Here is a 23,719-nt window from a genome sequence, read left to right on the forward strand (position 1 = left end):
GAGGCAAACAGGGTAAACTGACATACAAGGACATAAAGCTAATAAGATTCTGAGGCCACATTTGAACTCAGGAAGATGAGACTTTTTTATTTCAGGCCCTGCACTAAGACTATCCCTCAATGTCCCAAATATATCTTGTTTGTAACCTAACTATGTCTATTGTCTCTTCAATTAGAATATGAGGTCCTTGAGGATAGGGGCTTTTTTACACCTTTCTCTGTATCCCTAGCATATCACATGGTGCCTAACACATAGTAGGTACCTAATAAATGCTAACTGACTGATCCTGTTTTATATATAAATGTATATATATATATATATATATATATATATATATATATATATAAAGTAGGAGAGACACTGTTGCTTAGTACATAGTCTACTGAGCTTAGAGTAAGGAAGATCTTGATTTGTACTAAATAACTATGACTGTGGTCAAATCATGTAACCTACATGCTTCCAGTAGTTGCCTAGAACTTAAGGAACAGCTGTTTTGCAATTCATATTGGTGGAAGGAATTCCCCCTATAGAGAATTCCTTGAATAGACAAAATCATAAAACCCTTTGAATATGTTGGGGATATGTAATGTGGTGGGGTGACATCTGGTTCTGTCTATCTTTCAAAAAGAGTTTGGAAAGGTTCTTTACCAGATCTCTTGAAAAGGGCTGAATTTCTCAGCCTCAGCAAAGGAAAAACACTATCTACTAAGCGATGATATAAGGGATCTGGGTGTACAGTGTATATCAGTGAGTTACAGAACCTTTAAGTTTATCTCTCCCCTAGGGAAGAAGGATGAAGCCGGTTTATAAATTCATTGTTCTGGTGTACTGATGGGGAAACCCTCTTTACCAAAGTAGGTCAGCAGCTGCTCTACAACCTAGCCTAATATCTACTCCATAATGATCCCTCTGTTGGCAAATGCCAATGAGTGAAACAGCCAGTTTCAATGAACAAATCTACACACCCAGGCAGTGTCTTTAGAAACTTTATTGGATCATGATCAAGTTAATCCATTTGTATCCGATATCTTCAAATTGGCAGAATTTTTGTCTGCATAATAGGGTTTATCCTAAAATCTAGGGCAAATGATCATTTACATTATTTAAGAGAGTTAGGTTTGTTCAATGATTTATCCTACAGTAATTTAAAGGATCTGATAAAATTAGAAATTCTTGAAGCATTTTTTTTAAAAAACAGTCACTTAGCTTCAAATAAACTTTGAGAAAACAAAGTTCCATACATAGAATCAATAAGATGCTAGTTAAGGTATAGTTGTATGGAAAACTGACACAATATTAATGAGACAACATGTGGCCCCAGGAAAGTCACTCAAAATGCCAGAATGAAATATATTTTGCAAACAAAATGGTGACAAAGTTGAGGGGAAAAATTGCAACCAGTCCCAGAATTAATATGCTGCTACTTTCAAGTACATGACCGACTTTCTTCCCTGCCAAAATGCCCTGTACATGCATTCAACATAACCAGCCTTTGTTAAAGATATCACATGTTGCAGGACATAAAAATGAAAGAGATATGGTTTTTACTTTCATAGAGTTTATAATCTATTCAGGGAGATAAAACAGTATACATATATATATATCTGCATGTGTTTCTGGGTGATATATGTGTATATGCATACATATAAATTATATCTAGCATCTGTACATTAAGAATGATCCTTTGACCAACAATAACACCCTCCAACCCAATTTTTTAAATTGTTAAGTGCAAAACTATTGGTTTTGACCAATTTAAAAAGACTATTTAATGCAATATTGGGTACTAACTAAGGCTATAATCATTGGAAGAGACAGTAATCCTGTTGAAATAGAGTTAGGATTTGACTAATAAGTCCAAGTCATTGAATGATTTTGTTAGCCATAGGATAATAGGTCAGTCTAGATGTATACTTAACACACTTAGTAAGATCTTCTGAAGAGTTCAATGGAACCAAAAGATGAGATGCTTTATTTATAAATGAAAGGCAATGTTGTAAATCCATAGATCCAGGGAGACCTGATCAGTCTTGCCTCTAATACATATAGAGCCTATGATCTGGGGTAAGCCATTTAATCTCTTTTTTTAACCTTTTGAAATTCTTTTTTCAATCACATGTAGAAATAATTTTTGACAATCATTATCTGACATTTTGAGATTCATATTTTCTCTCTCCCTCCCATCCCTCCCTGAGGCTGTAAAAAGTCTGATATAGGTTATATCACTGTTGTCATACAATATATATTTCCATATTTCTCATGATATGAAAAGAGACTCATATCACACATATAATGAAAAAAATCATGAAATAAAAAAATGAAATATGGCATTCTTTGATCTGCAATAAGACTCCAACAATTCCTTCTTTGGCTATGGGTAACATTGGAGCCTTGTTTTTCAGATAATAGTTTAGTTCTTCATAGTCAATCATCATACAATATTGCTGTTACTATATACAGTGTTCTCTGGTTCTGCTCACTTCACTTCGCATCAGTTCATGTAAATCTTTCCAAGTTTTTATCAATTCATTCTCTCCATTGTTTTTTATGGCAGTCACTTAATCACTTGATGCCATAAGAAGCTTTCTGAGAATGCAAGTTTCTCAGAAAGTGGCAGCCTCCATTGGTAGGTGTCTCTTCACTTGAAACCTGTTCTACTGCAAACATGTCTGATCGCTATCCCCACTGCATGTTTGGCAAAGTGCTTCACACATAGTAAAGTAGGTCTTTAAAATGTTTTTAGAGTGAATAATCTTGAAGAAATGTTGTTATTTTCTATTCATTCAGCTAGAAGGGGGCCAATCATTCAGTACTACTAAATCATGGAACTTTAGTCTGGATTATAACAGTAGTATCATGCACAAGATGGGGGAAAAATTCACAACCTTTCCTCACTCCTCAAATGGCCCATTTATAATGAATGATTACAAAAGATAAAGTGCCCTAATTACAATGATAACTTTGTTTTTAGGGTTTTAATGTGACTCCAAGCTTTTCCAGAAAAGGGTTTTACCCAGTCAATCAGTAAGCATAAGTGTTTACTATGAAGCAGACAGTTAACATAGTGGATAAATTGCTGGACCCAGAGTCAGGAACAATTGAGTTTTCTTGTGGTCTCAGACACTTGCTAAATTGTGTGACAGTAGACAAGTCACTGAATCTTAGTTTGCTCATCTGTAAAATGGGAAAGATAATACCTACCTCCTGTGGTTACTGTGTGGATAAAATATTTGTAGAGCAATTTACAAACTTTAAAGTGGTATGTAAATGCTAGTTATTATCACTATTGTTATCATCATTATTGTCATTATCATTATTCCTATATATCAGGGACTTTACCAAGTTCTAAAAATAGTCTCCTCTTTCAAGGAATTTATTTCTACTATTTCACTTTTCCATCAGCCATTTTTTCTTTCATCTTGTCTATTTAACATTGACAAACTTAATTAAACAATTTTATTAGGGACTAAATACACATACATACCCACAGAAACAAATCATTTTGAAGTTCAAAAGAAAACTATTCCCCTGCAACCAGTAGCTGGCAGGGAGAACTCTTAACCTTTTTGTGTGTCATGGATTGCTTTGGTAGTCTGGCAAAGTTTAAGGACTCCTCAAACTATCTTTAATGCAAAAAAAAACAAAACCCCCAAATACCTAAAATTACAAAGGAAACAAATTATATTGAAGTAAAAATGGAACTTTTCCCAACCAAGTGGATGTATCACTTCTGAAATTTTTCAGCTGGCTCTTTTTAAGGGTGTCCCAGTTTAAGAACCCCTAATCTCACAATAATGAACCTAATCCCTAGTGAGAATGGGAACACATTTCCTGAAGATGGACAAAATGGTCTTCATTCCCCTAGGGAAGCTTCACAAGGAAACTAGTAGTTATAAACTTAGAACAATGTTGCCCAGTAGTTGGGATTTCTCTAAGCAAGATATTATTTTTCTGAGGAATTTTGACTAAATATTTGTAGTACCAGAGAAAAGGGCTTTGTTTAGTTAGGTTTGCTAATCTTTACATTAACACTCTAGCTCTTCTTGACCCCCTATAGAATTGCCCCAAGCTACACATGGCTCCCTTTTGTGACTCATGAATTATTTAGTAAAGTAGGAGGGCTGCTTTATTGCTGTATTTTCTGTAAAAGAGCAGAGGAATTCCACCTCTGACCTATGGGTCTGAGAACTAGGTGGGACCTTCTGGGTTTCTGAAACCTTCATTCAAACACAGTTTAGGAACCTCTTAGCATATTGACTGACCTCCAAAGTCAGAAAGACCCAGATTCAAATGCTGCCTCTGACCCAGAATGGCAACATGAACACTAATCACTAATTTAACACAAAGTCTCAACTTTTCAGTGGTCATCTAGACAACTTGCTGAGAATATAAGTTAGAGAGAAAGTACTGGTTTGCTTTGAGGAATAAGTTTGCTCCCCAGGACGTTCCCAGGATCAGTGAATTCACAGTTCTAGTCCCCATTTACAATATATCCTTTACCATGCCCCAGATCCCTGACACAGCTGAAGCAGATGGGCATTTTCTGGGCTTGTTAAAAAGGTTCAGTTGACTAGATAGGACCAGCAAACACTTACTACAAGAGCAGTAAAGGGAGGAATTCAGTGCAGTAAAATGGTGACTTATGAAGGTCAACTGAGAAAATTGTGATAAGAAAATGTTTATGTTTAACAGAATTTGTTGAGTTTTGATATGGCTAAGAGGCAGCTGGGTAGCATGGATAGAGCAGCAGTCCTGGAGTCTGGAGGGTCTGGGTTCAAATTTCACATCAGATACTCTTAGCTATGTCACCCTGGGCAAGTCACTTATCCCCATTGCCTAGCCATTGCTTCTCTTCTGTCTTAGAACTGATCCTAATACAAAAGTTTGATCCTAATACAAAAGTTAAGAGTTTTTTTAATTGACTGATTAACTGAATACAACAATAGTTGATTCATGTATTTAAAAATAAACTTAATAAAAGGAAAGTATACTTATTTTTTAAATTAAAGGACTCACTTCAGCTGAATTTTATTATTGAATTTGTTACTTCAGTCAATTAATCAACAAGTGTTTATGTGCCAAGCACAGTGCTGAGCCGTACAAATGCAGAAACAAAGAATAAAACCATACATGCTCTCAAAGTGCTTGAATTCTAAATGTATACTACTGATAGGAACTTAGACAAGTGATATGATCTAAAGATATTTCTCTGAAATGTAGTTTCCTCTAAGGAACTGAGATAGAGGCAAATCATGTCTAAGGCTCTTCTAGATCTAAATCTTTTTTAAAGCCTTTACCTTCCATCTTAAAATCAATACAGTGCATTGGTTCAAAGGTAGAATTGCTGTAAAGGCTAGGCAATGGGGGTTAAATGTCTTGCCCAAGAGCAAACATCTAGGAAGTATCTGAGTCTGGGTTTAAACACAGGACCTCTCATCTATAGGTCTGGCCCTCTATCCACTGAGCTATCTAGCTGCCCCTCAGATTAAATCTAATCAATTTAAATGCCCTTTTCTCTAGGAAGCTTTTCCCAAGAACCTTAACTCTGAGATCTGCCCTTTTTTTTGTTGTTGTTGAATTCAATTGCACTTTATTTTCAGTATTAAATTCTCTCCATCCCCCCTCTCTCTATATATAAATATGTTATATGTGTGTATACATGTATGCTCACATATATATTTAAGGTGAAACCTATAAAAATAAAACTATATATGTAAGGTGATATAAAAAAAAATTCAGGGACAGCTAGGTGGCACAGTGGAGAGCCTGGCCTAGAATTATAAAAATCTGAGTTCAAATTTGGTCTTGGATACTTACTATGTGACCCTGGAAAAGTCATTAACCCTCTTTGATTCAGTTTCTCCATCTGTAAAATAATCTCAGAGAAAAAATGGCAAAGCACTCTAGTAACTTTGGCAAGAAAATGCCAAATGGGGTCAGGACTGAAACAACTGAAAAACAACAAAAATCCCTGCATTAGTCATGTCTTAAAAAAAAAAGGAAAGAAAGAGAAGATAGTATCAGGATTCTTGTGGCCTCTAATTGTAATACAAGTCAACAATGTGACACAATATTTCCTCCCAGCTCTTCCTCAAAATAACCACCAATAATTTTTTTTTTTGCACATGAGGAGCAGTTTATGGCCCTACTATAGTCTACACTTGTCAGATTACATCTGGAGAACTGTGTCTGCCCCCTTGGGTTCCCCTTTTTTGAAGGACACTGATAGACTGAAGATGTCCAAAAAAGGCATCTAAGATGAAGTCACTATATATTATTGCATTTAAAATTTGGTTGAATAAACAGATAACATTCAAAATAAATGAAGGGTTGGCACATGACCAAGGAAATAGTTTTATTCTGTGATCTGCAGATAGATTCATGACCAATATGAGGGAGTCATAAAGAGTCAGACTTGGGCTCAAAATTTAAAATGTTACTTCAGTTAAAGCTATAGAAAAATTAAAATTGCTCTAGTCTATTGGGAAAATGGGAGGAAGACATTGAGAGTAATGCTTTCGATGACATTTTAAATGATAGTCATGATTTGTTAGGAACTAAACTAGATCTCTGGTGTGAGACTAATTAATCAACAAGCATTTATTAATATCTACTATACATCAGGCTTTGTGCAAAGCACTGGGAATACCAAGACAAAATGAAATTCTCTGCCCTCATTGAGCTTTTGTTTAATCATTTTACACTTATGTAAGCATATTGAAGATATGTACAGGATAAATATAGCATACTTTGGAAAGGAAGGAATTAGCAACTGGAGAAATCTGTAAAGGTGCATGCAGAAGGGAGATGCTGAGCAGCAGTTTGAAGGAAATTAGAGATATGTAGAAGTCTCTTTGATCTTATAGGTTTATAGAAAAGGCAGAATGATGCATTGTAAAGAATGTTGATGTTACAGTCATAGGACCTGAGTTTGAATTCTGGCTGTCAACTATGTGACTGTGGACAAGTCATTTCACCTCAATGGGCCTCAGTTTACCAATTTGTAAAACTGAGACCCTCAGATGATATGATCTCCAAAGTCTCTTCCAACTCTAGTTCTATGATGATCATTTGACATCCTATGAATCTTAAACATCATAAGAAATGAATATGAGAGGAAATACTATATTAAAATCATTTAATATGAATTTAAAAAGCAAATAAAGAGCTTCAAAAATAAAATTTCAGTAATGCCTTTTCTTTAATTTTCCCAGTAATTTTAATCCTTTTCCAATTGGATTTAAAAGCTCTGATTTGTAACTATGGTTGTTGGACTATAAGCTCATGTAGGCTTTCTGCACTCTAATGTTCATGGGAGGGAACTGTTATGAAGCATAGGTAAAATTAATTCTGGTTATCTTACATTAAGTGTATATAGAATATAAACAAAGTCATTATTAGTCAATTTCTTAAATGGACAAGACTTCTTATATCTATGTAATATCATTGTCTGGCCAAAAATGTCCATTATGGAATTTCAGAGAATTTCTAGAACTCTAAGAAGTCATTTTGACCAGCCCCCTTCATTTTGAAGATGAAGGAAAAAGAAATTCTGAGAGGTTGAGTTGTTCAAGGCCCCAAAACTGGTAAGTGGCAGAGTCAAAATCTGTATCCTGACACTAAATTTACTGCTCTTTCCAGTATAAAAGATTCTCCATTACTGATAGAGGGTCACTATTGTATTGGTGATCTCAGTAAGTGGTCCTTTCGTATGTCCATCTGCTACAAATAAGAAGTTTAACAATTATATAAATTTATATTTTACATGTTTTCTTGTGTACTTATCTGTATTCCCAAGAATTCTGTGAAGCAGAGGTATTATCTTCATTTTACTGACATTTAGAGAAACCCTCTGCCTGTTAACAAAAACATAAATGAAATCTTAACTTTTGAATCCAGTTGTATGGATGTTTCTGATGGTACAGCTATCTGGCTTGTGAGAAGAAAACATCCGACTGACTAATTTTTTCCCAATTTTATTGGTTACATGACATCATATTTTCACATCTTGGTGAATATGAACCTACCTTACCAAATCAAGTATATAGAAGATGTCTGTAGAAAGGCTTGCACATTTAAATCTATAGGAGCAGCAAGCTACAATTTAAGACTGATCTCTGTGAAAAATGTGAATATCCTTTGTCCAGCTATTAATTTGCAATAATTTCTGTCAGTCATGATTCTGTCAGCAACTGTCATCTCAGGTGATGATAATTTACTCCCTTGTTTAAAAGCCTCAAGACAAAATCTGGTGATTGAATCTCTAGGTCTGGTCTGAGGTATATTTACAAGAAATTTGGGTGTTTGCTTAATAGTCAACTGAGATAAATATATAATGCAATTTTATATGTCTCTCTATTTATAAATATATATATAATATATACATATACATGAATATCTATATAGTCTATCAATACATATGTGTATATACACATGTACATATAGACACTTTTGACTCAAATTGTAAAAATAATGTTTCAATACATATATGAGATATACCTATTATATCTCATCTTTTACCTTCACTCTACCATCTAAGCCTGTTAAAATTTTATATGCTGATTACCATCCAATATATTAGTCTTCCCCACATGTTAAATAGAAATAGACATAAAAGCAAATTGTGTTCTACTTTACATGCATGTATATATATACATATTTCCATATAGGTAGAAAATATGCATATCAATGTAATGTAGGACATTTGTTCATTTTCATGCAAACATACATTCAGACTCATTACTTGACTTTATATAGACCAGAAGAAACAGAAAAAAAATGGTTCTACTGAATTTTTCACTTTTAAATTGATTGTTATCATTGTAATGACACTGTTTCAGAAGAATGAAGTCCTTGAGATTGTCCATTCAGTCCTTATTAGTATGTTCCTACTTGACAGTAAAGTAACAGGTTAATTTAATTTAATAGAATTAATTTGTCTTTTATTTGCCATTCAGACGTCACCATCATCATGTAAGAGAAGTGCTAGGTTAATACACAGATGATACTGTTTGTATGCTGATTCTAACTCTGCCATTTGCACTTATCTGACTTTGTATAAATCATTTAACTTCTCTTTAGTATTCCTATCTGTAAAATTAAAAGAATTTGACTAAATGGTTCTCACCATCCCTTATAACTTTGTGTCTAAGATCCTATTATTCTTTAAGTTAAGAAAATTGGTATAATTTTTCACTCATTGGTTGTTTTCATTTTGTATACATATGACCAAATCAATTATGTCTTTTAAAATCACTAGGGGTTGGGTGAATGGAGCAGTTCTGAATAATATGAATTATCCACTTAGATTTACCTTTGGAATTCCAGTAAGATCCAAAAGTAGAGTGAATATTTTAAGGACTGATGTGAATGAATAAAGATATACATATGCATTTTCCTGAAAAATGGATTGGGCAACCAATTTGAAATTATAGCTGGGTCCAAAAGGTCGAAAAAAATGAAAAGACTAGATAACCATTTATCTAGGAAGTTGTAAAGGCATTGAAGGTATGGGTTGAATTAGATAGTTGTTAAGGGAACTTCCAAATAAATGAAAGAATCATTAACTATAAAGACAGGATCTGATATGGGGGTGAGTTATTAGAGGAAAAAAGACCTTGTGCCATGAAAAAGTAATCTAAAAAATCATTGGATTTGTAGCTCAAGTTATTTTGTTTGGAAAAATCATATGACCTGGAAAAATGTTATTAGTATCTAGGAGGTTCAATATGGGGGAACTTTTTGGAAATGCCATTGAGGGGACAGTTGGTATTTCATGGGAAGGAAAATAAATTCAAATTCTGTAACTAGTGAACCTATCTAAAATTGTACCAAGTGAGATTATCAAAGCCTAAGTCTGAAAAGTATAACTTCATTCTTTGATTTTATATCCAAGAGGCACTATATCTTCCAGGATTGGAAAAATTATTTTGCCTTTAACCTAAGTTGTAGTCATAATTAAGGCATTATGGGAAAGAAAAGAAGAATAGCCCATTCTTGAGTGCCTTGAAATCTATGCAAAGCTGTAGAAAAGCCTACCTGTTTTGCCAGAGCATGCTGGCTCTGCCTTGTTACTCCCCAGAAATATCCCTTCTCTCAATGTTGTGCATGGAAGCTCATGGATTTATAGCTATGATGCCATTGGAAGAGTTGAGGGAAGGACATTTTCTCTGCCACATAAAACCACAAGGGGATGCCCAATATATTTTTACATTATTAAGACACAAGGGACAGTGAATTACTTACACACTTGGATACGATTTCTTTCTTGGCAAAATAATCAAGCAGGTAAATATTTTTGAGAGTTGTCTATGGCACAATGGCACTTAAAACAGTATTTGCTGTGTGCAGAGCACTATCAAAAATACAGTCTTTTCTTCTAAGAGTCCCATAGTGTTTGTATACTGTGTACAAAAGTGTACTAGTATTTTTAGGTTAAGGTTCTTTTTTGTAGTATCAAAGAATCTTCCTCTCTAAAAATTATGGACATGGGCCATAAAGTAAAGTAGGTAGTGTTGACTCTGTTAGTAAAGCCATTTTAACATTGAATAATTAATAGTGAAAATATGCCTATAAATATTGCCATTGTATATTTCCTGAATTATGGGAGGTATGGAATTGAGATACTCAAACCTGAAGGTAGCTAGGTAGTTTAATTTTAAGATACATGAATTTATAAGAGAAGCAACATTCAAAAAAGAGTTTAAATTTGACGTTGTTGATATCATAGAAGTGTAATGAAATGTCAAGTATAATTCCAATCCATCACTCCCCCCACCCCAACACAGACTCAAAAATAAACATGTTTTTAAAACTTAGTAATAGAGCTGTATTCTGCTGACGGTGGTAGAAAGGTAAATTGCAGGCAGGCATTTACAGTACAAACCACTGATAACCAAGGCTTTATAATGGAAAAGGTGTTCCAACCTTAACTCTGGCTTGGAGCTCAGAGGCAGCACTATAATTAAACCTCCTTGCCTTGATTCTCAGCCAGGATTACTCCTGGAGACCTTAATCATAGAACCAGCAGAAGGGGAAGTTACCACCAGCTAGAGCAAGATTTTAAGCTGAAAGGACTTTTCTTTTTAGCTTGCTATGGGAAAGCTCGAAAAAAATCAATTGTGTGTCAGAGGCAGAAACAGAATTAATCCAGATATTGGGTCTTCACCTAGGATCATTTTCTCCAAGACACACACGTACCTTTCTGGAAAATTTAGCCATCTTAAGCTTCTTTCCATTTGGAGTCCAGGAATGGAGAACATTGACAGACGCTGAGAACCAGCAAGAAATCACCAAATCGAATTTCTCCAGCAGACTGAGCAAAACAGAGGTGAAGAGGAAATCTCCAGGGCGTGGGGGCGGTTGAGGGAGGGGGGCGGGGATGATTCTGGGGCTGTGAAAGGACCAGGAGAACAAGTCTTACTCCTGACTGGCTGAAGTGGTTTTAGAGAGACAGATAGCCTTGGCTAATGAGGTGGGAGCTGTCCAACTTTTCAGAAGCTCTTGAGCTCCGGGATTCATGATTTCTGGGCTGTAGAGGAGACTACAAGCAGCTAATGTTGGTGCTGCTGCTCCTGCTGCTTCAAACTACTCCCGCTCTTGCAGTAGCAACACTGCCAGAGGAAAGAAGGGGGAACCCTTAGCGAAAGAAGCACAGCTCCACACGCCCCTGTGTCTTACTTGAGGAACCCAAGAGCTTCACTTTGTCACCACTTCTTCGGATTGCCAGCTCCTTTTATAGTATCTCTGGGAAGTGGAGTCCATCCTTAGTATTTCATCTTTTCAGAGACTGGTTGCCTCAGTCTCTGGTGGTTTGCAGTGGGAAGCTCAGCTTTTTCAGCCTCTCGGTTGCTCAAGAAACAGCCAGAGCAGCAGTAGCAGCAAATTCTGAGAGGCGCACCCAGCAGCCAGATCCACCAGGCTTAGCAGATCAAGGATGGAGGCAGAGGGCAGCAGTGTGCCCGCTCAAGCTGGCAGTGGCGGTGAGGGCAGCGACGGGAGCAGTGTCGGGGCCACATTGAAAGCCCCCAAACATCTGTGGAGACATGAGCAGCACTATCAATACCAGCTCCGGCAGCATCAATTCCGTCTTTTGCACCCTCATCATCACCATTCTCCACCGCCGCCTCCACCCCAGTCCCAGTCCCAGCCCCAGCCCCAGTCCCAGTCCCAACCGCAGCCCCAGCCCCAATGCCCCTTGCAGCAGCAGCAGCCCCCACCACCTCCACCACCCCCTCTGCCACCACCACCACCACCACCTCCTGGGGCCACTCGGGGCCGCTATGGGGGAAGCAGCGGCTCCAGCCGGGTCAGGCACAGGGGCTACTCCGACACGGAACGCTACTTGTACTGCAGAGCTATGGACCGGGCATCCTACGCCGTGGAGACCGGACACCGACCAGGCTTAAAAAAATCCAGAATGTCTTGGCCCTCATCCTTCCAGGGACTCAGACGGTGAGTTTGGAATTTCCTCTGTATTTCCAGTGCCCCTGGCGCCTCCTCCTCCTCACTCATTTCCTCCCCCAAGCAAGATCCCCAGGGAATTCTTTTGGGGTCCCTATCTCTAGTTGTGGCAGTTTACCTTGAACTCCAGTACTTTTTGATCGAGATAGTGAGGTTAGGGGAATGGGCAGGGGGGCTGATGGCAGAGAGGGATGGAAAGGCTGCCCTTGTTTTTGAGTCTGAATCTAGTGAATATGTGATTCTGGCTTTTTTTTTTTTTAACTCTCCCTCAAAAAGGATGGTTCAAAAATGTTATCTTCCCTCCCAGGTTTGTGTTCCCCACCCGCTTCTAGTCTCTCTTTATGATATGTCTTCTGGATTTGAAAGAGCTGGGCTCCTCCACAGACTAAGTAGACCAGGAGCTAGGAGGCAAGCAGAGCTAAGTGGTGAGGTGGGGGCTCCAGACAAGTAGCATTTGAATGCCCCTGGAGTGGGGAGGAGACAAGAATGTTTGAACTTAGCTGCTTAACCTGTTGAAAGAAGAAGGGGCAAGGACGGTGGGAGGAAATGCATGCTGGATCTGGAATTATAAACCGGAAAACAAAACTCCAGTTTCTCTTTGAAAACTAGAAAAAGTAAATTGAATGGTGAAAGAAAGAACGAAACACGTGGGTGACTTGGAGAGTTAGAAAGAAATGTTAAGCTGTGCTCCAGAAAGGAAAGGATAGTTGGGTGATTGGCGGGCTGTTGCAGCAATCATCCTGTTCCCATTCAGGTGTGTGTGCGCGTGTATGTATGTGTATGAGTGTAAGAGGGGGGGGGGGGAAGGAGAGAGAGAGAGAGAGAGAGAGAGAGAGAGAGAGAGAGAGAGAGAGAGAGAGATTCCTCTGGAATGTTAAATTGATTTAAAAAAAGAGGATAGGTATGGATATGCCAACTGAGTTTATAACAAGGCTATTTTTAAAAAAGGAAGTGAAAAAAATGTGTGTGCGACAGTTAACTTTAAGAGTCACTGAATTCTTTGGGAGAAAAATGGGTCCATTTTTCAAACACAGGCTCTTGGAGCTGGGAAAAGAGATGGAGTGGCGAGTTCTCCACCTTTGAATATGATGAATTTTATTAGCAAAGCAAAAATTCTCTTCCTGCGTCTTCATCCCAGACCCCAGGAAATTAATTAAGTCTCACTTGCCCTGCAGCAAATCATCTGGAGTGTGTGAGTTGAATGGCCTGAATACAGGTCTGGGGTGAAATATCAATATGTAATTTGAATTGATACTGGGCATGGAAATATGGAAAACTCATGCTAGGGTGTGCATCTCAGTCTCAGATGTGCTCTAGCTCAGATTTATTGGCTGTTTTTAATAGAGTAGATGCACGTAAATGTATGCGTCCCTATAAATGTTGTTTACTCAACCAATAACAGAATCTAGCAGAAAATCTGAGCTCCTGCACCAGCTCACCCACATGCTTCTCCACCTCCCCCACCCGCTACCACATTCCCGCCCCTCCCCCTCCTTTGCAGGACATTCACACACATTCACACAGACCTTCTAGGAGCCTCCTTGGGGACACGTGACCTTTCCCGTGACGTCATTATGCCCCTTTGGTATTGAAAATTGTAGTATATGCTCTTTTCTCCTATGCAGGAGTCCACCCAAATCGGTTTCCATTTGGAACACCAGAAAGATTTTAAGAAAATCTTAAACTAAAACAAAAGTTTAACTTTTGCATTTGTAGCTGAAGAAAACTAAAATGTGGTTAACTTTGTTTCCAGAGGAAGGGGTGATGGATGGTACCTGGCCAAGTGCTATGTTACGTAGGTCTTAACAGCTGTTTTGAAGAGTATAACTAGCTTTGTAAACCTAGAAAAATGGTTCTAATGCCTTTGACTCAAAGTAGGGATTGTCTATGTATATGAATGGTATAATGTCTAGTATATGAATGGTACAGAAACTAAGTACACTAGTTCCCTGGGAAGCAGACTTTTGTAGGCAGAAAATCAGGTAAGGCCTGACATAATAGGCCTAATATTACCAATCAGAGAGGATAGGTATTATTTATCCTTTTAAGCTTTCTATATGTGTATATATACATATATAATTCTATACCTTATGCCATTCAATATAGTATTTTTTCTTTTATTTTCATTTTTAAAAAGAGGCATTTGAGGCAATCACAAGTAAGGAACCTTGAATTAATTGGAATATATATCTCAAATTTGTAAAATTTGGATTTGCTTTTATATAGGTTTTTATATAGCATCTGATTAATTTAAAATTATTTATCTTTGAAATTTCAAAGCCAAGAAAAACTTAAGCCACATATTACTATTTAGATAGAGCTGATACTGTGGAACTTTTGGAAAACACTGCTGTCCAGACTGAGTAACTTTGAATATTAAATTCCTCTTATCAATGATGTATTTCATATATATTCTCTAACCATTGCCTCTAATACTTTCCCCCTGATGTTAACAAACATATTATACTGTATATTGACAAACATTTATCTTGTAATAACAAACAAGATATTTCAGATGGAGTTTAAGGTTCATTTTAGCTTGTAAGAGAAAAAAACAGCTTTAAATAAACAGTTTTCTAAAATAAATGGTGCCAGGAAGTTCATAGAAACTGTGCTTATTAACAATCTCAGGAAATGCAAAAACAAAACAAAACCAAGAAAAAAAAAACATGGAGTTTATCCTGACTGATGACTCAGAAAATAAAATCCAAATTAACCTTAAACATTTGGAGATATTCAAGAAATTACAGGCAGTACAGCTTTGGGAGGCTTTGATAGCTTTTAACTTTCAGCATAATTCCCAGCTGGTAGAACAGGGTGACGCATTCTATTAGAGTATAGATACCATTTAAAAGTAGTCTTCTATTATAATTCATATATAATTTTTTTAAATGGGAAATCAGGGAAATCAGAGGTAGTGAGATTCTTTCATCTTGTTTTCAGTGACCTTCTAAATGGTATAAAAGGCTATATTGTTATTAACATATATTTTAATTGCACTATTCAAATAGCAGATTTCAGCTGTCTGTCAAATTAATGTCTCTGAAAATGCCTCATGGATGGATGAGCTGATTCCCTGTGGATGTTCATTTATTGTATTATTTTTCTCTTATTTTTAAGCTGCATTCCACAACCAGAACAAAAAGAGACATGTTTTCAGCTAGTAAGGAAGTATTTGAAGAAGTTGTTGTTTTCTCTTCAGAAAATACAATCATTTTGGTATCTGAAGCAAACTGTTTAAAAAAAGATATAATCAACTCAAATTTTTAAATGGAAATTTTAACTTAAATTTGACAATTCTTATAAACAGCAGCCAACCTTCAGTCATACTCCATGAGTAAGTTTTTAGATATTGTGGGAAATGATATTTTAAGAAAATCTTAAATTCAAAATTATTTGTCTAGAAGGATAGGCCCTAAATTTTTGAGCTGTGTAAATGGGGTTTAAAAAACACCATTTCAATTACATGACACTTCTTTACTCCATTGAAATGTCAAAAAATTCTGTAGAACACCATATTTTGGAGCTGGATCATATTAAATAGTCAGATGATGGCTATTTCCTTAGAAGTGATCAGACATTTAATGAGATTGACCGAATTAATTTTTATTGACTTATAAAGTGGTCTGTATCTGGTTTTGACTTTTTTTCTTTTTCTCCCTGAAAAATGGCAAAATCTTTTGCAAACTCTCTGAAGATTTATATTCTTAAATATCAATTTAATGTTGGGAAACTAAACAGTGTCAATGAATTCCCAAATTTAATACTTCCTAGATTTCCTCTTTAAATTTCTAGATGAAAGAAATGTAAAACAAAGTAAGATGACATTATATATATATGTATATATATATATATATATATATATATATAAGAGAAATCATCTCAGTTGTCAGAAGGTTTATTCCATTGTATCAGATCCAAATTTTATGTCAACTTTAAAAATATTTTCTTGATCAGATACTTTTAAGCTTTGTAAGATGCCAATTATTTTTTTTAAAAACTGGTTAGTTAGCAATATTATTAAACTATTCAAATGCTTGATATTTTGTCCTGTAGGATTGTCTTCATGTTGTCATAAGTTTTCTAGCAATATTTTTTAAATTAGGGTACATAAATATAGCCTAGATCCCAGTATATAGTCTCTTTCTCTTTATCACTTTCTGTCTATGACTGTCTTATCTGTCTCCCTCTTTTTCTCACACATAAATATATATATATATACATAACCAGTTAAAAACCAAAATATTAAAATTGTCTACACTATTTAAGAAAATCAATTTCTTATTTTGATTTATTTTTATTTTCCTGCTTTTCTTGAAATCTACTGCTTGGGTACTGAGAGAAAGGCATGGTGGAAAGAGTGTGAGTCTTAGAGTCAGAAGACATGTGAATTATAGTTCTGGGTCTAATAGTAGCTTTGTAAGTTTACACAAAGAAGTATAGAAAATCTCTGTACTATATCTGTGAGAGTGGTTGGGTAAAAACATATTGAAAACTTAATGCAATATAAAAATGTGACTTCAATTAAATTACAATGTGTATATATGTTGTGAACCAATTTGGATTGGACATCAGTTAAAAAGGTTAGACCTTTCATATACAAGGGTGTTATCATATAGCAAATTCCCACAAGATTGAGTTGGTGGAACATTTTAACATTTTAGAAAGAGAGATTTAAACAGTTAAAAGTATAATCTACATAATGTCAATGTTGACTGACTTGTTAAAATAATTCGAACTTTTGATTAATTCAAAGAGTCTAGTTGTCTTGATATTTTATAGACATCTATTTCTTAGTCATTTTGTTGTGATACTGGAGTGGATATATGGACGCATTGCATGTCATTCTGACTTGCTTCAAATCTAACTATCAGTGACATCTTCTTTTTAACTCTTATCTTCCACCTTAGAATCAATATTGTGTATTGGTTCCAAAGTAGAAGAGGGGTAAGGGCTAGGCAATGGGGGTTAAGTGACTTGCCTCAAGTCACAAAGGAAGTGTCTCAGGTCAAATTTGAACCCAGGACCTCCCATCCATAGGCTTGGCTCTCAATTTGCTGAGTCACCTAGTTACTCCTCACAGAGATATCTTTTACCATTCTCTATTTCCATTTTTTTAGTCTAGAGGGCCCAAACTCTGAAGCATCAGTCACAAAATGATAACATCTTTGAAAATAGAATTTGGGAAATATACTAAATTTTGTCTTGGACTAGAGATACTTACAAACATGTGTCTATACATATGAATGATGCTAGGATGATACATTTAAGTGTAGCAATATTGCCTCTATGATTCTAGAATGGAGCATTTCACCCCCCAAAACTGTTTATATTAATGTCTATGTTTTCCAGTGGACCTAATCAATGCCTTCATGTTTTTTTGATGTGTCTATAATTTCCCAGCTATGTCATGGATTGTAAAAAATTTAAAAACACTTGAGACAGTGACATTTTGATGAATTAGAAAAGAATACCTACATCTCTTTTCTATCTTTGTTTCAAGTTCTTTGAAATATATACTAAATCTACATGCGTTATAATCTCTTTATGTTGCAGGAGATAATCAGAAAGAACATTTGGTGTATTGTTTAGAAATATTTTTGAAAGTCTCAAATATTGTCTTTTATCACCTATAAAGTAATCTCACTTGTAGAATTATTGGGAATTTAGTACAAACTAAAACCCTAACTGTTCAGAGGAAATGAGGCATTGCCCCAGGTTACCAAAATGTAGAAATTTTGGAGGGTGCTAATAGAACTTATAGTCTTTTAGCAGCTATGAACAACTTATTCAGCACCTACTTAGCAAATTTAATTAGTTAAAATAAAAAGCTTTCACACTTATTTAGCAAGAATGATTAAAATTGGAAGCTACAGGAACTTCCTTCCCTTATCTCCACTATCAGTAGTCATTCCCAAGTGAATTCAGCCTTGTCAAACATCACCCCCTAGCATCAGCCTCCAGGTGTCTCTTCCCTCATTATCTATTTCCTGCCACTTGCCCTGCATGCAAAAATTGGTAGTTACCTTTTTGTTCATAAGTAGGAAATTATTAATCTCCATTAATTCCTCAAATGTTTCATGGCACTTTATAGTTACCATTTAGACTTGTCAACATAATCACTGAATAAAGCACCAAAGCCAGACATTGTTTTTCATTTTTATAAAGAACATTATTCTTATTTTGCTAATTAAACTAGCTTAATTATCTGTACTCTGAAATAAAAATAACTAATTTTATTTGAATCAGGAAATGACATCATGGTGTAGTTAACCACAATGCAAATCTTCAGTCTTAGCAATCCTCTTTTCACTCACTTAAATTAAGAAGACCTCAAGATTACAATATTCAGCAGAGTAATGGAAATTCTAAATCTACATGAGCTATAACCTTTTGGTTTTGCAGGACATAATCATAAAGAACATTTGTGTATTGTTTAGAAGCAAGAAAAAGTCTCAGATATATCATATGAAGAATGAGATCAATAATTTGGTTTATGAACATTCTCTGATTCATTTCTCTGTATTTTTCCTAGTTTCAGCTCATCGAAAAGGAGTAGTTCTAGTAAAGTAAACAATACCCTACCTATGGAGTATTCCTAGATATCACAGGAAGCATTCGTAAGTTAGAGGATATATGAGAAAAGTTTTAAAAGATAAATTTTATAAAACTTGTATCAACATAAATCATTATTACAAGGACTTAGGTATGTATGTCAAGTCATTTTTCATCTTATCTCAAAGAACAACCACTATAAAATGAAAATGATATATTTTGAACCCAGAAAACTAGGATCAACTTTGTCCATGTGATTAAGTAATTTTAACTTTATTGCCTCCTTATTTTTCAAAATATATACTGATTATATGCAGTTAAAAGATCACTAGTTGTTAAGCCAAAGAACTTGAGTTCAAATTCTGTTTCTGTCACTTAATATTGACTTCACCTTGAGCGAGTCTCTTAAACCCCCCAAACTATGATTTTTTTAATTGTAAAAAGAACATTGTACTGTTAAATGAGGCTATTGGATTAGATAGTTTCATGAGTCTTTTTCAACTTTCAACCTTTGGTCTTCCTTACTTTATGCTTGAGTAATATTTTTCTCCTTTTATGAATTAGAAATCCATTTTTCTCCCCCAAAAGGGAATTTATACTTTATTCATCTTACTTTAAACATAAAAGCACACACACACACACACACAAACTGTTCATTAATTGGTGAAAAAAAATTTTTATCCTCTAAATGTGATAATCCAATTGTTCCATATTAAAAAAAAAACTGAGATGTATAAAATTATCTAAGGTCTTACCTTGAACCATATAGCGGATTTACAAGTCAAAACATTGTAACTAGACATTACCATCACTATGCATTATGCACAGGTGTATTTTTTATCAATCTACTATCTGTCTACATGCACATTATGTACTTGGGTAAGAAGAATTATCAACATCTAGTAGATGCCTATTTTGTGAGTAAAGAGGACATTTCTATAGCCTGTGATTTTCTATCATAGTGATTCATAATAATTTGTTATTTTTTTAATTGTAATGTTTACTTACTAGATTTTTTGGTTACTATTTACTATATTATTGAGATGCCCATAATATATATTTTTAATTCTTACCTTCTGTCTTAGAATCAGTACTAAGTGTCAGTTTCATAGTAGCAGAAGAACAGTAAAGGCAAATGCACAGGTTCACACAGCGAGGAAGTGTCTGAGGTCATAGTGGAACCCAGAATCTCACATCTCTATACCCAGTTCTCTATCCACTGAGGCACCTAGTTGCCCTTGTATCCATAGCATTTTAATGGTCCTTAAGGAAAAAGGGACCCATTTTTCAAAACTGGGACTTTTAAAAAATATATTTATGAATCATCCTCATTTGCCCTTCTCCAGAGAACTAAAACTTTGTAAGAATATAACAATTAAAAGAAAGAAGGAAACATGATTCAACAAAATTAACCAACATTTTATCAAAGTCTAATGGTAGATGAAATGTTTTACAGCCATAAGCCCTTACCTTTGAAGTGATTCTCAGCTATAATTTAAGGTTCTTGCCAAGAACTTTACTTCACAAAGGGTCAGGAGCTTCTTTAATATTTGATAATTTTTCTCCCAGGCTCCAAAACCTGAAGTCTAAATTCTATTGTCTCTAAGATAAAAAAGTTAAAGATACTATTGTCTCTAGGATAAAATACAAATTTGAAGTTTCTTATTAAATTTATATCCTTCACAATTTGACTTCAACCTTCTTTTCCAAACATACATTTCAAGCTGTTTTATCACCTTCCTCTCAGAATCTTCGGCTTTCTTTAAGGCTCAGCTTACACAGAAAAAAGCCTTATGAAGTCCTCCCAGATTGTCACATCCCTTTCCTTTCTCTACTCCCTATACTCCATCCCAGGCCTTCAGGCTCTTTCCATCATCACTAGTGTTTTATTTACTTTTCTGTAAGCTCTTCAAGACTTGGGGTCTGCAATTCCCAAAATATAACCATACCAGGTTCCCAGGAGGTGCTTTTTAAATGTGTGTAGAATTGAATTAGGTGCCAAAGCTCTATGAACTGGGCCATATTGCAATTTCTATGATCGAATCCATTTTTGTTGATTTTGAGGAGTGTATCAAAGTCTCATTTACCTTTATTTCATAAGCATTTGATTATATTTGGTTACCTAGATATTTAGCACTGTATATTGTGATCTTAAAGAATTAAGAAATAGATGGCCATGTAAAAGACTCATCAGCTGAGACTATATCTTCTGGGAGTAAGATATTGGGGAGGCAGAGAGAGGAATGGTACAGTTGGAGGATGGAGGTGCTGCAAGGCAATCCAACAGTTCATACTGGATCAGGGAGCAAAATTGATCTTCACCAGCAGAGTGGAGATAAGTTTGACCTAACTATAGATTTTAATTTAGATTGGGATTAGGGGACAGATCTGTAATTTCTTTGGTTTGTGGAACTCTCTGCTGAGAGATCTTACTCTGCTAATGAAGTTTAACACTTTCTTTGTAACTTCTAGCTTGAGAGAGTTGCTTAGCCTTTAGCATGGAAGGGTTAAATGATTTCTCAAGAATTACCCAGCCAGTAGGTGTCATAGGCAGAATCTGAACCCAAGGTTTCCTAGATGTGAGGCCAATATATCACTGCAACTCGACTTTAACGTAGAGGTAATTCAGAGTAGTAATTCAGTTAATTGAGTATTAATGGAAAGAAAGTTTTTAAAAGCAGGGAGTACAGCTAACATGAAAGAAGATAGTTAGACAGAGATAAGAGAATGAGCTAGTATAGAAGTACAGAGAGAGAGAGAGAGAGAGAGAGAGAGAGAGAGAGAGAGAGAGAGAGAGAGAGAGAGAGAGAGGGAGGGAGAGAGAGAGAGAGAGAGAGAGAGAGAGAGAGAGAGAGAGAGAGAGAGAGAGAGAGAGAGAGAGAGAGAGAGAGAGGGAGAGGGAGAGTGTAAGAATAAGAAAGAAAAATAAAGAGTTTGAGACAGAGGAGGGAAGATGAGGAAGGAGGGAGGGAAGGAGAAAGAGGAGTAAAGGGAGAGAGAAATAAATAGTTTGACATGCATCTGGAGAGAAAATATTTCAATTAGAATGAATAAAAGTATAAGCTAAAAGCTTATTTTATGTCTAGAATATAGTGTTTGTGTGTGTATATAAACTAAAATGAAAAGAAATTTGAGTGTTAAGAATGTAATTGATAGACACAATAGTGATTAAGTAGCAGAGACTGATGTATCTTTATATATGCATATATAAGTATCTTTAATGTGACTGAATAACCTGTATGAGAACTCAGTTTTTCAAAAATAGTTTTATCATAATTTATTGGTTTTGTCTTCTGGGAATTTCTTATTCATTTTGCTTACTAATTACGTCGTGTTATTGATTAATAAATCAAGAGTCAACACTTCATTTATAAATTATCAACATCCTGCCCATTTTTTCTACATTTCTCCTTCAAGCCAGTCCTAATATGGCCATACTATCTTGTCACAGATTCCAAAATACCTGCTAGCACCTGGTGACAGGGAAAGCTAAAGCTAAGGTAGCCTTCTTGACCAAAGCCTTCAAAGGCTAGCTGAAAATAACCTTAGAACTGTGGCTTCCATAACAGAACTAAAAGAGAGCATGATTTGTGGTAGCTGTAAAGTATGAGTACTTATGCATTCCTGGATATCTTTTATCCATTTGATTTATTAATAACTCAGTGTGATTGTTTTAGGAAGTCATATGGGAAGCTGGTTGGCAGATTATCAATACTTCTCTTGGTTTGGCATCTTTTAGTCTTTAACCCCAGTTTTTTGCCCCTGCTTCAGTGCCTGTCTCCTTCTTTAAACAAGCAATAGAGGTGCTTTACTTAGATCCTAATCTACACTTCAACTCAATTTAGAAATCATTATTAACTTGCTGATTGGTTGATTCATGATTAATTGTTTTTGGGGAAGAGATTCTATTTAATTGAACAAATTTAGAGTGCCTTCTCTCTGTAAAATATCGTGCTAGGTGCTACAGATGATTTAAAGAAGAGTTTGTTTCCCACAAGCAGATTATAATCTAGTTTTAACTCTCTCATGTCATGAAGGAGGAATGAGTGATAATCACTGATACTAAATGCATTACTAAGCTAAGTATTTAGCTGATCCAAGAATCTGAATGTTTATCAACTTATTTGTCAAAAGGAAATCATATTCAAATGACAGACATATTATTGGATTCTTTCAGATAAAACTTTGGTTCTGTGTTCACACTTTCTTTTGTTTGTTTTTCTGAAAGTTAACACTAAAACACAAAACACTATAACATTAGGCAACTAAATTTAGATGGAATATATGAACAAATTTTAGTGACAAATGATGAAACACAAGTCATCTTACTTGGTAAAAAGGTAGCTGAGAGGAGGAAGGGAAAACACAGATTATTCAGGTAAAAAATGTGACAGATACTGTCAGATGTAGTTGATTTTCCAATTGTTTTTGTTTAATTGTTATCCTTTGTTTCAAAAGAGCTCTGGGCCATAAATAATATCTAAAATGGTTGTTATTAAAAATAAAATATTTTATAGAAAATTAGTCTATAAATCCAGCCTTAATTTGACACCTCACTTCTGACTTAAAATTTCATCAGATGAGAAGGGCTATCTCAATTTTTCAACATCTTCTACCACTTAAAAAAGAGGATTATGGGGGGCAGCTGGGTAGCTCAGTGTATTGAAAGTTAGGTCTAGAGACGGGAGGTCCTAGGTTCAAA

At 35.4% G+C, this 23,719-nt stretch overlaps 1 protein-coding gene and 1 long non-coding RNA gene across 2 annotated transcripts in view; one reads left to right on the forward strand and one right to left on the reverse strand.

The window, feature by feature from the left end:
• The window catches only part of LOC103099286 (uncharacterized), an 85,335-nt gene extending 74,050 nt beyond the window's left edge, over positions 1–11,285 (reverse strand). Inside the window, exon 1 of the long non-coding RNA XR_463776.3 lies at positions 11,200–11,285. This is a non-coding gene — a long non-coding RNA (uncharacterized LOC103099286). The remainder of the gene's footprint in view (positions 1–11,199) is intronic.
• Positions 10,848–23,719, forward strand: part of LOC100032166 (cAMP-specific 3',5'-cyclic phosphodiesterase 4D) — a 1,134,105-nt gene continuing 1,121,233 nt past the window's right edge. Inside the window, exon 1 of the mRNA XM_003340569.4 lies at positions 10,848–12,453. Within this exon, the coding sequence (XP_003340617.1) occupies positions 11,936–12,453 (518 nt within the window). The 5' untranslated portion in view covers positions 10,848–11,935. The remainder of the gene's footprint in view (positions 12,454–23,719) is intronic.

The sequence above is a fragment of the Monodelphis domestica genome, chromosome 3, assembly GCF_027887165.1.
Source record: "Monodelphis domestica isolate mMonDom1 chromosome 3, mMonDom1.pri, whole genome shotgun sequence".
In the NCBI taxonomy this organism is placed as follows: Eukaryota; Metazoa; Chordata; class Mammalia; order Didelphimorphia; family Didelphidae; genus Monodelphis; species Monodelphis domestica.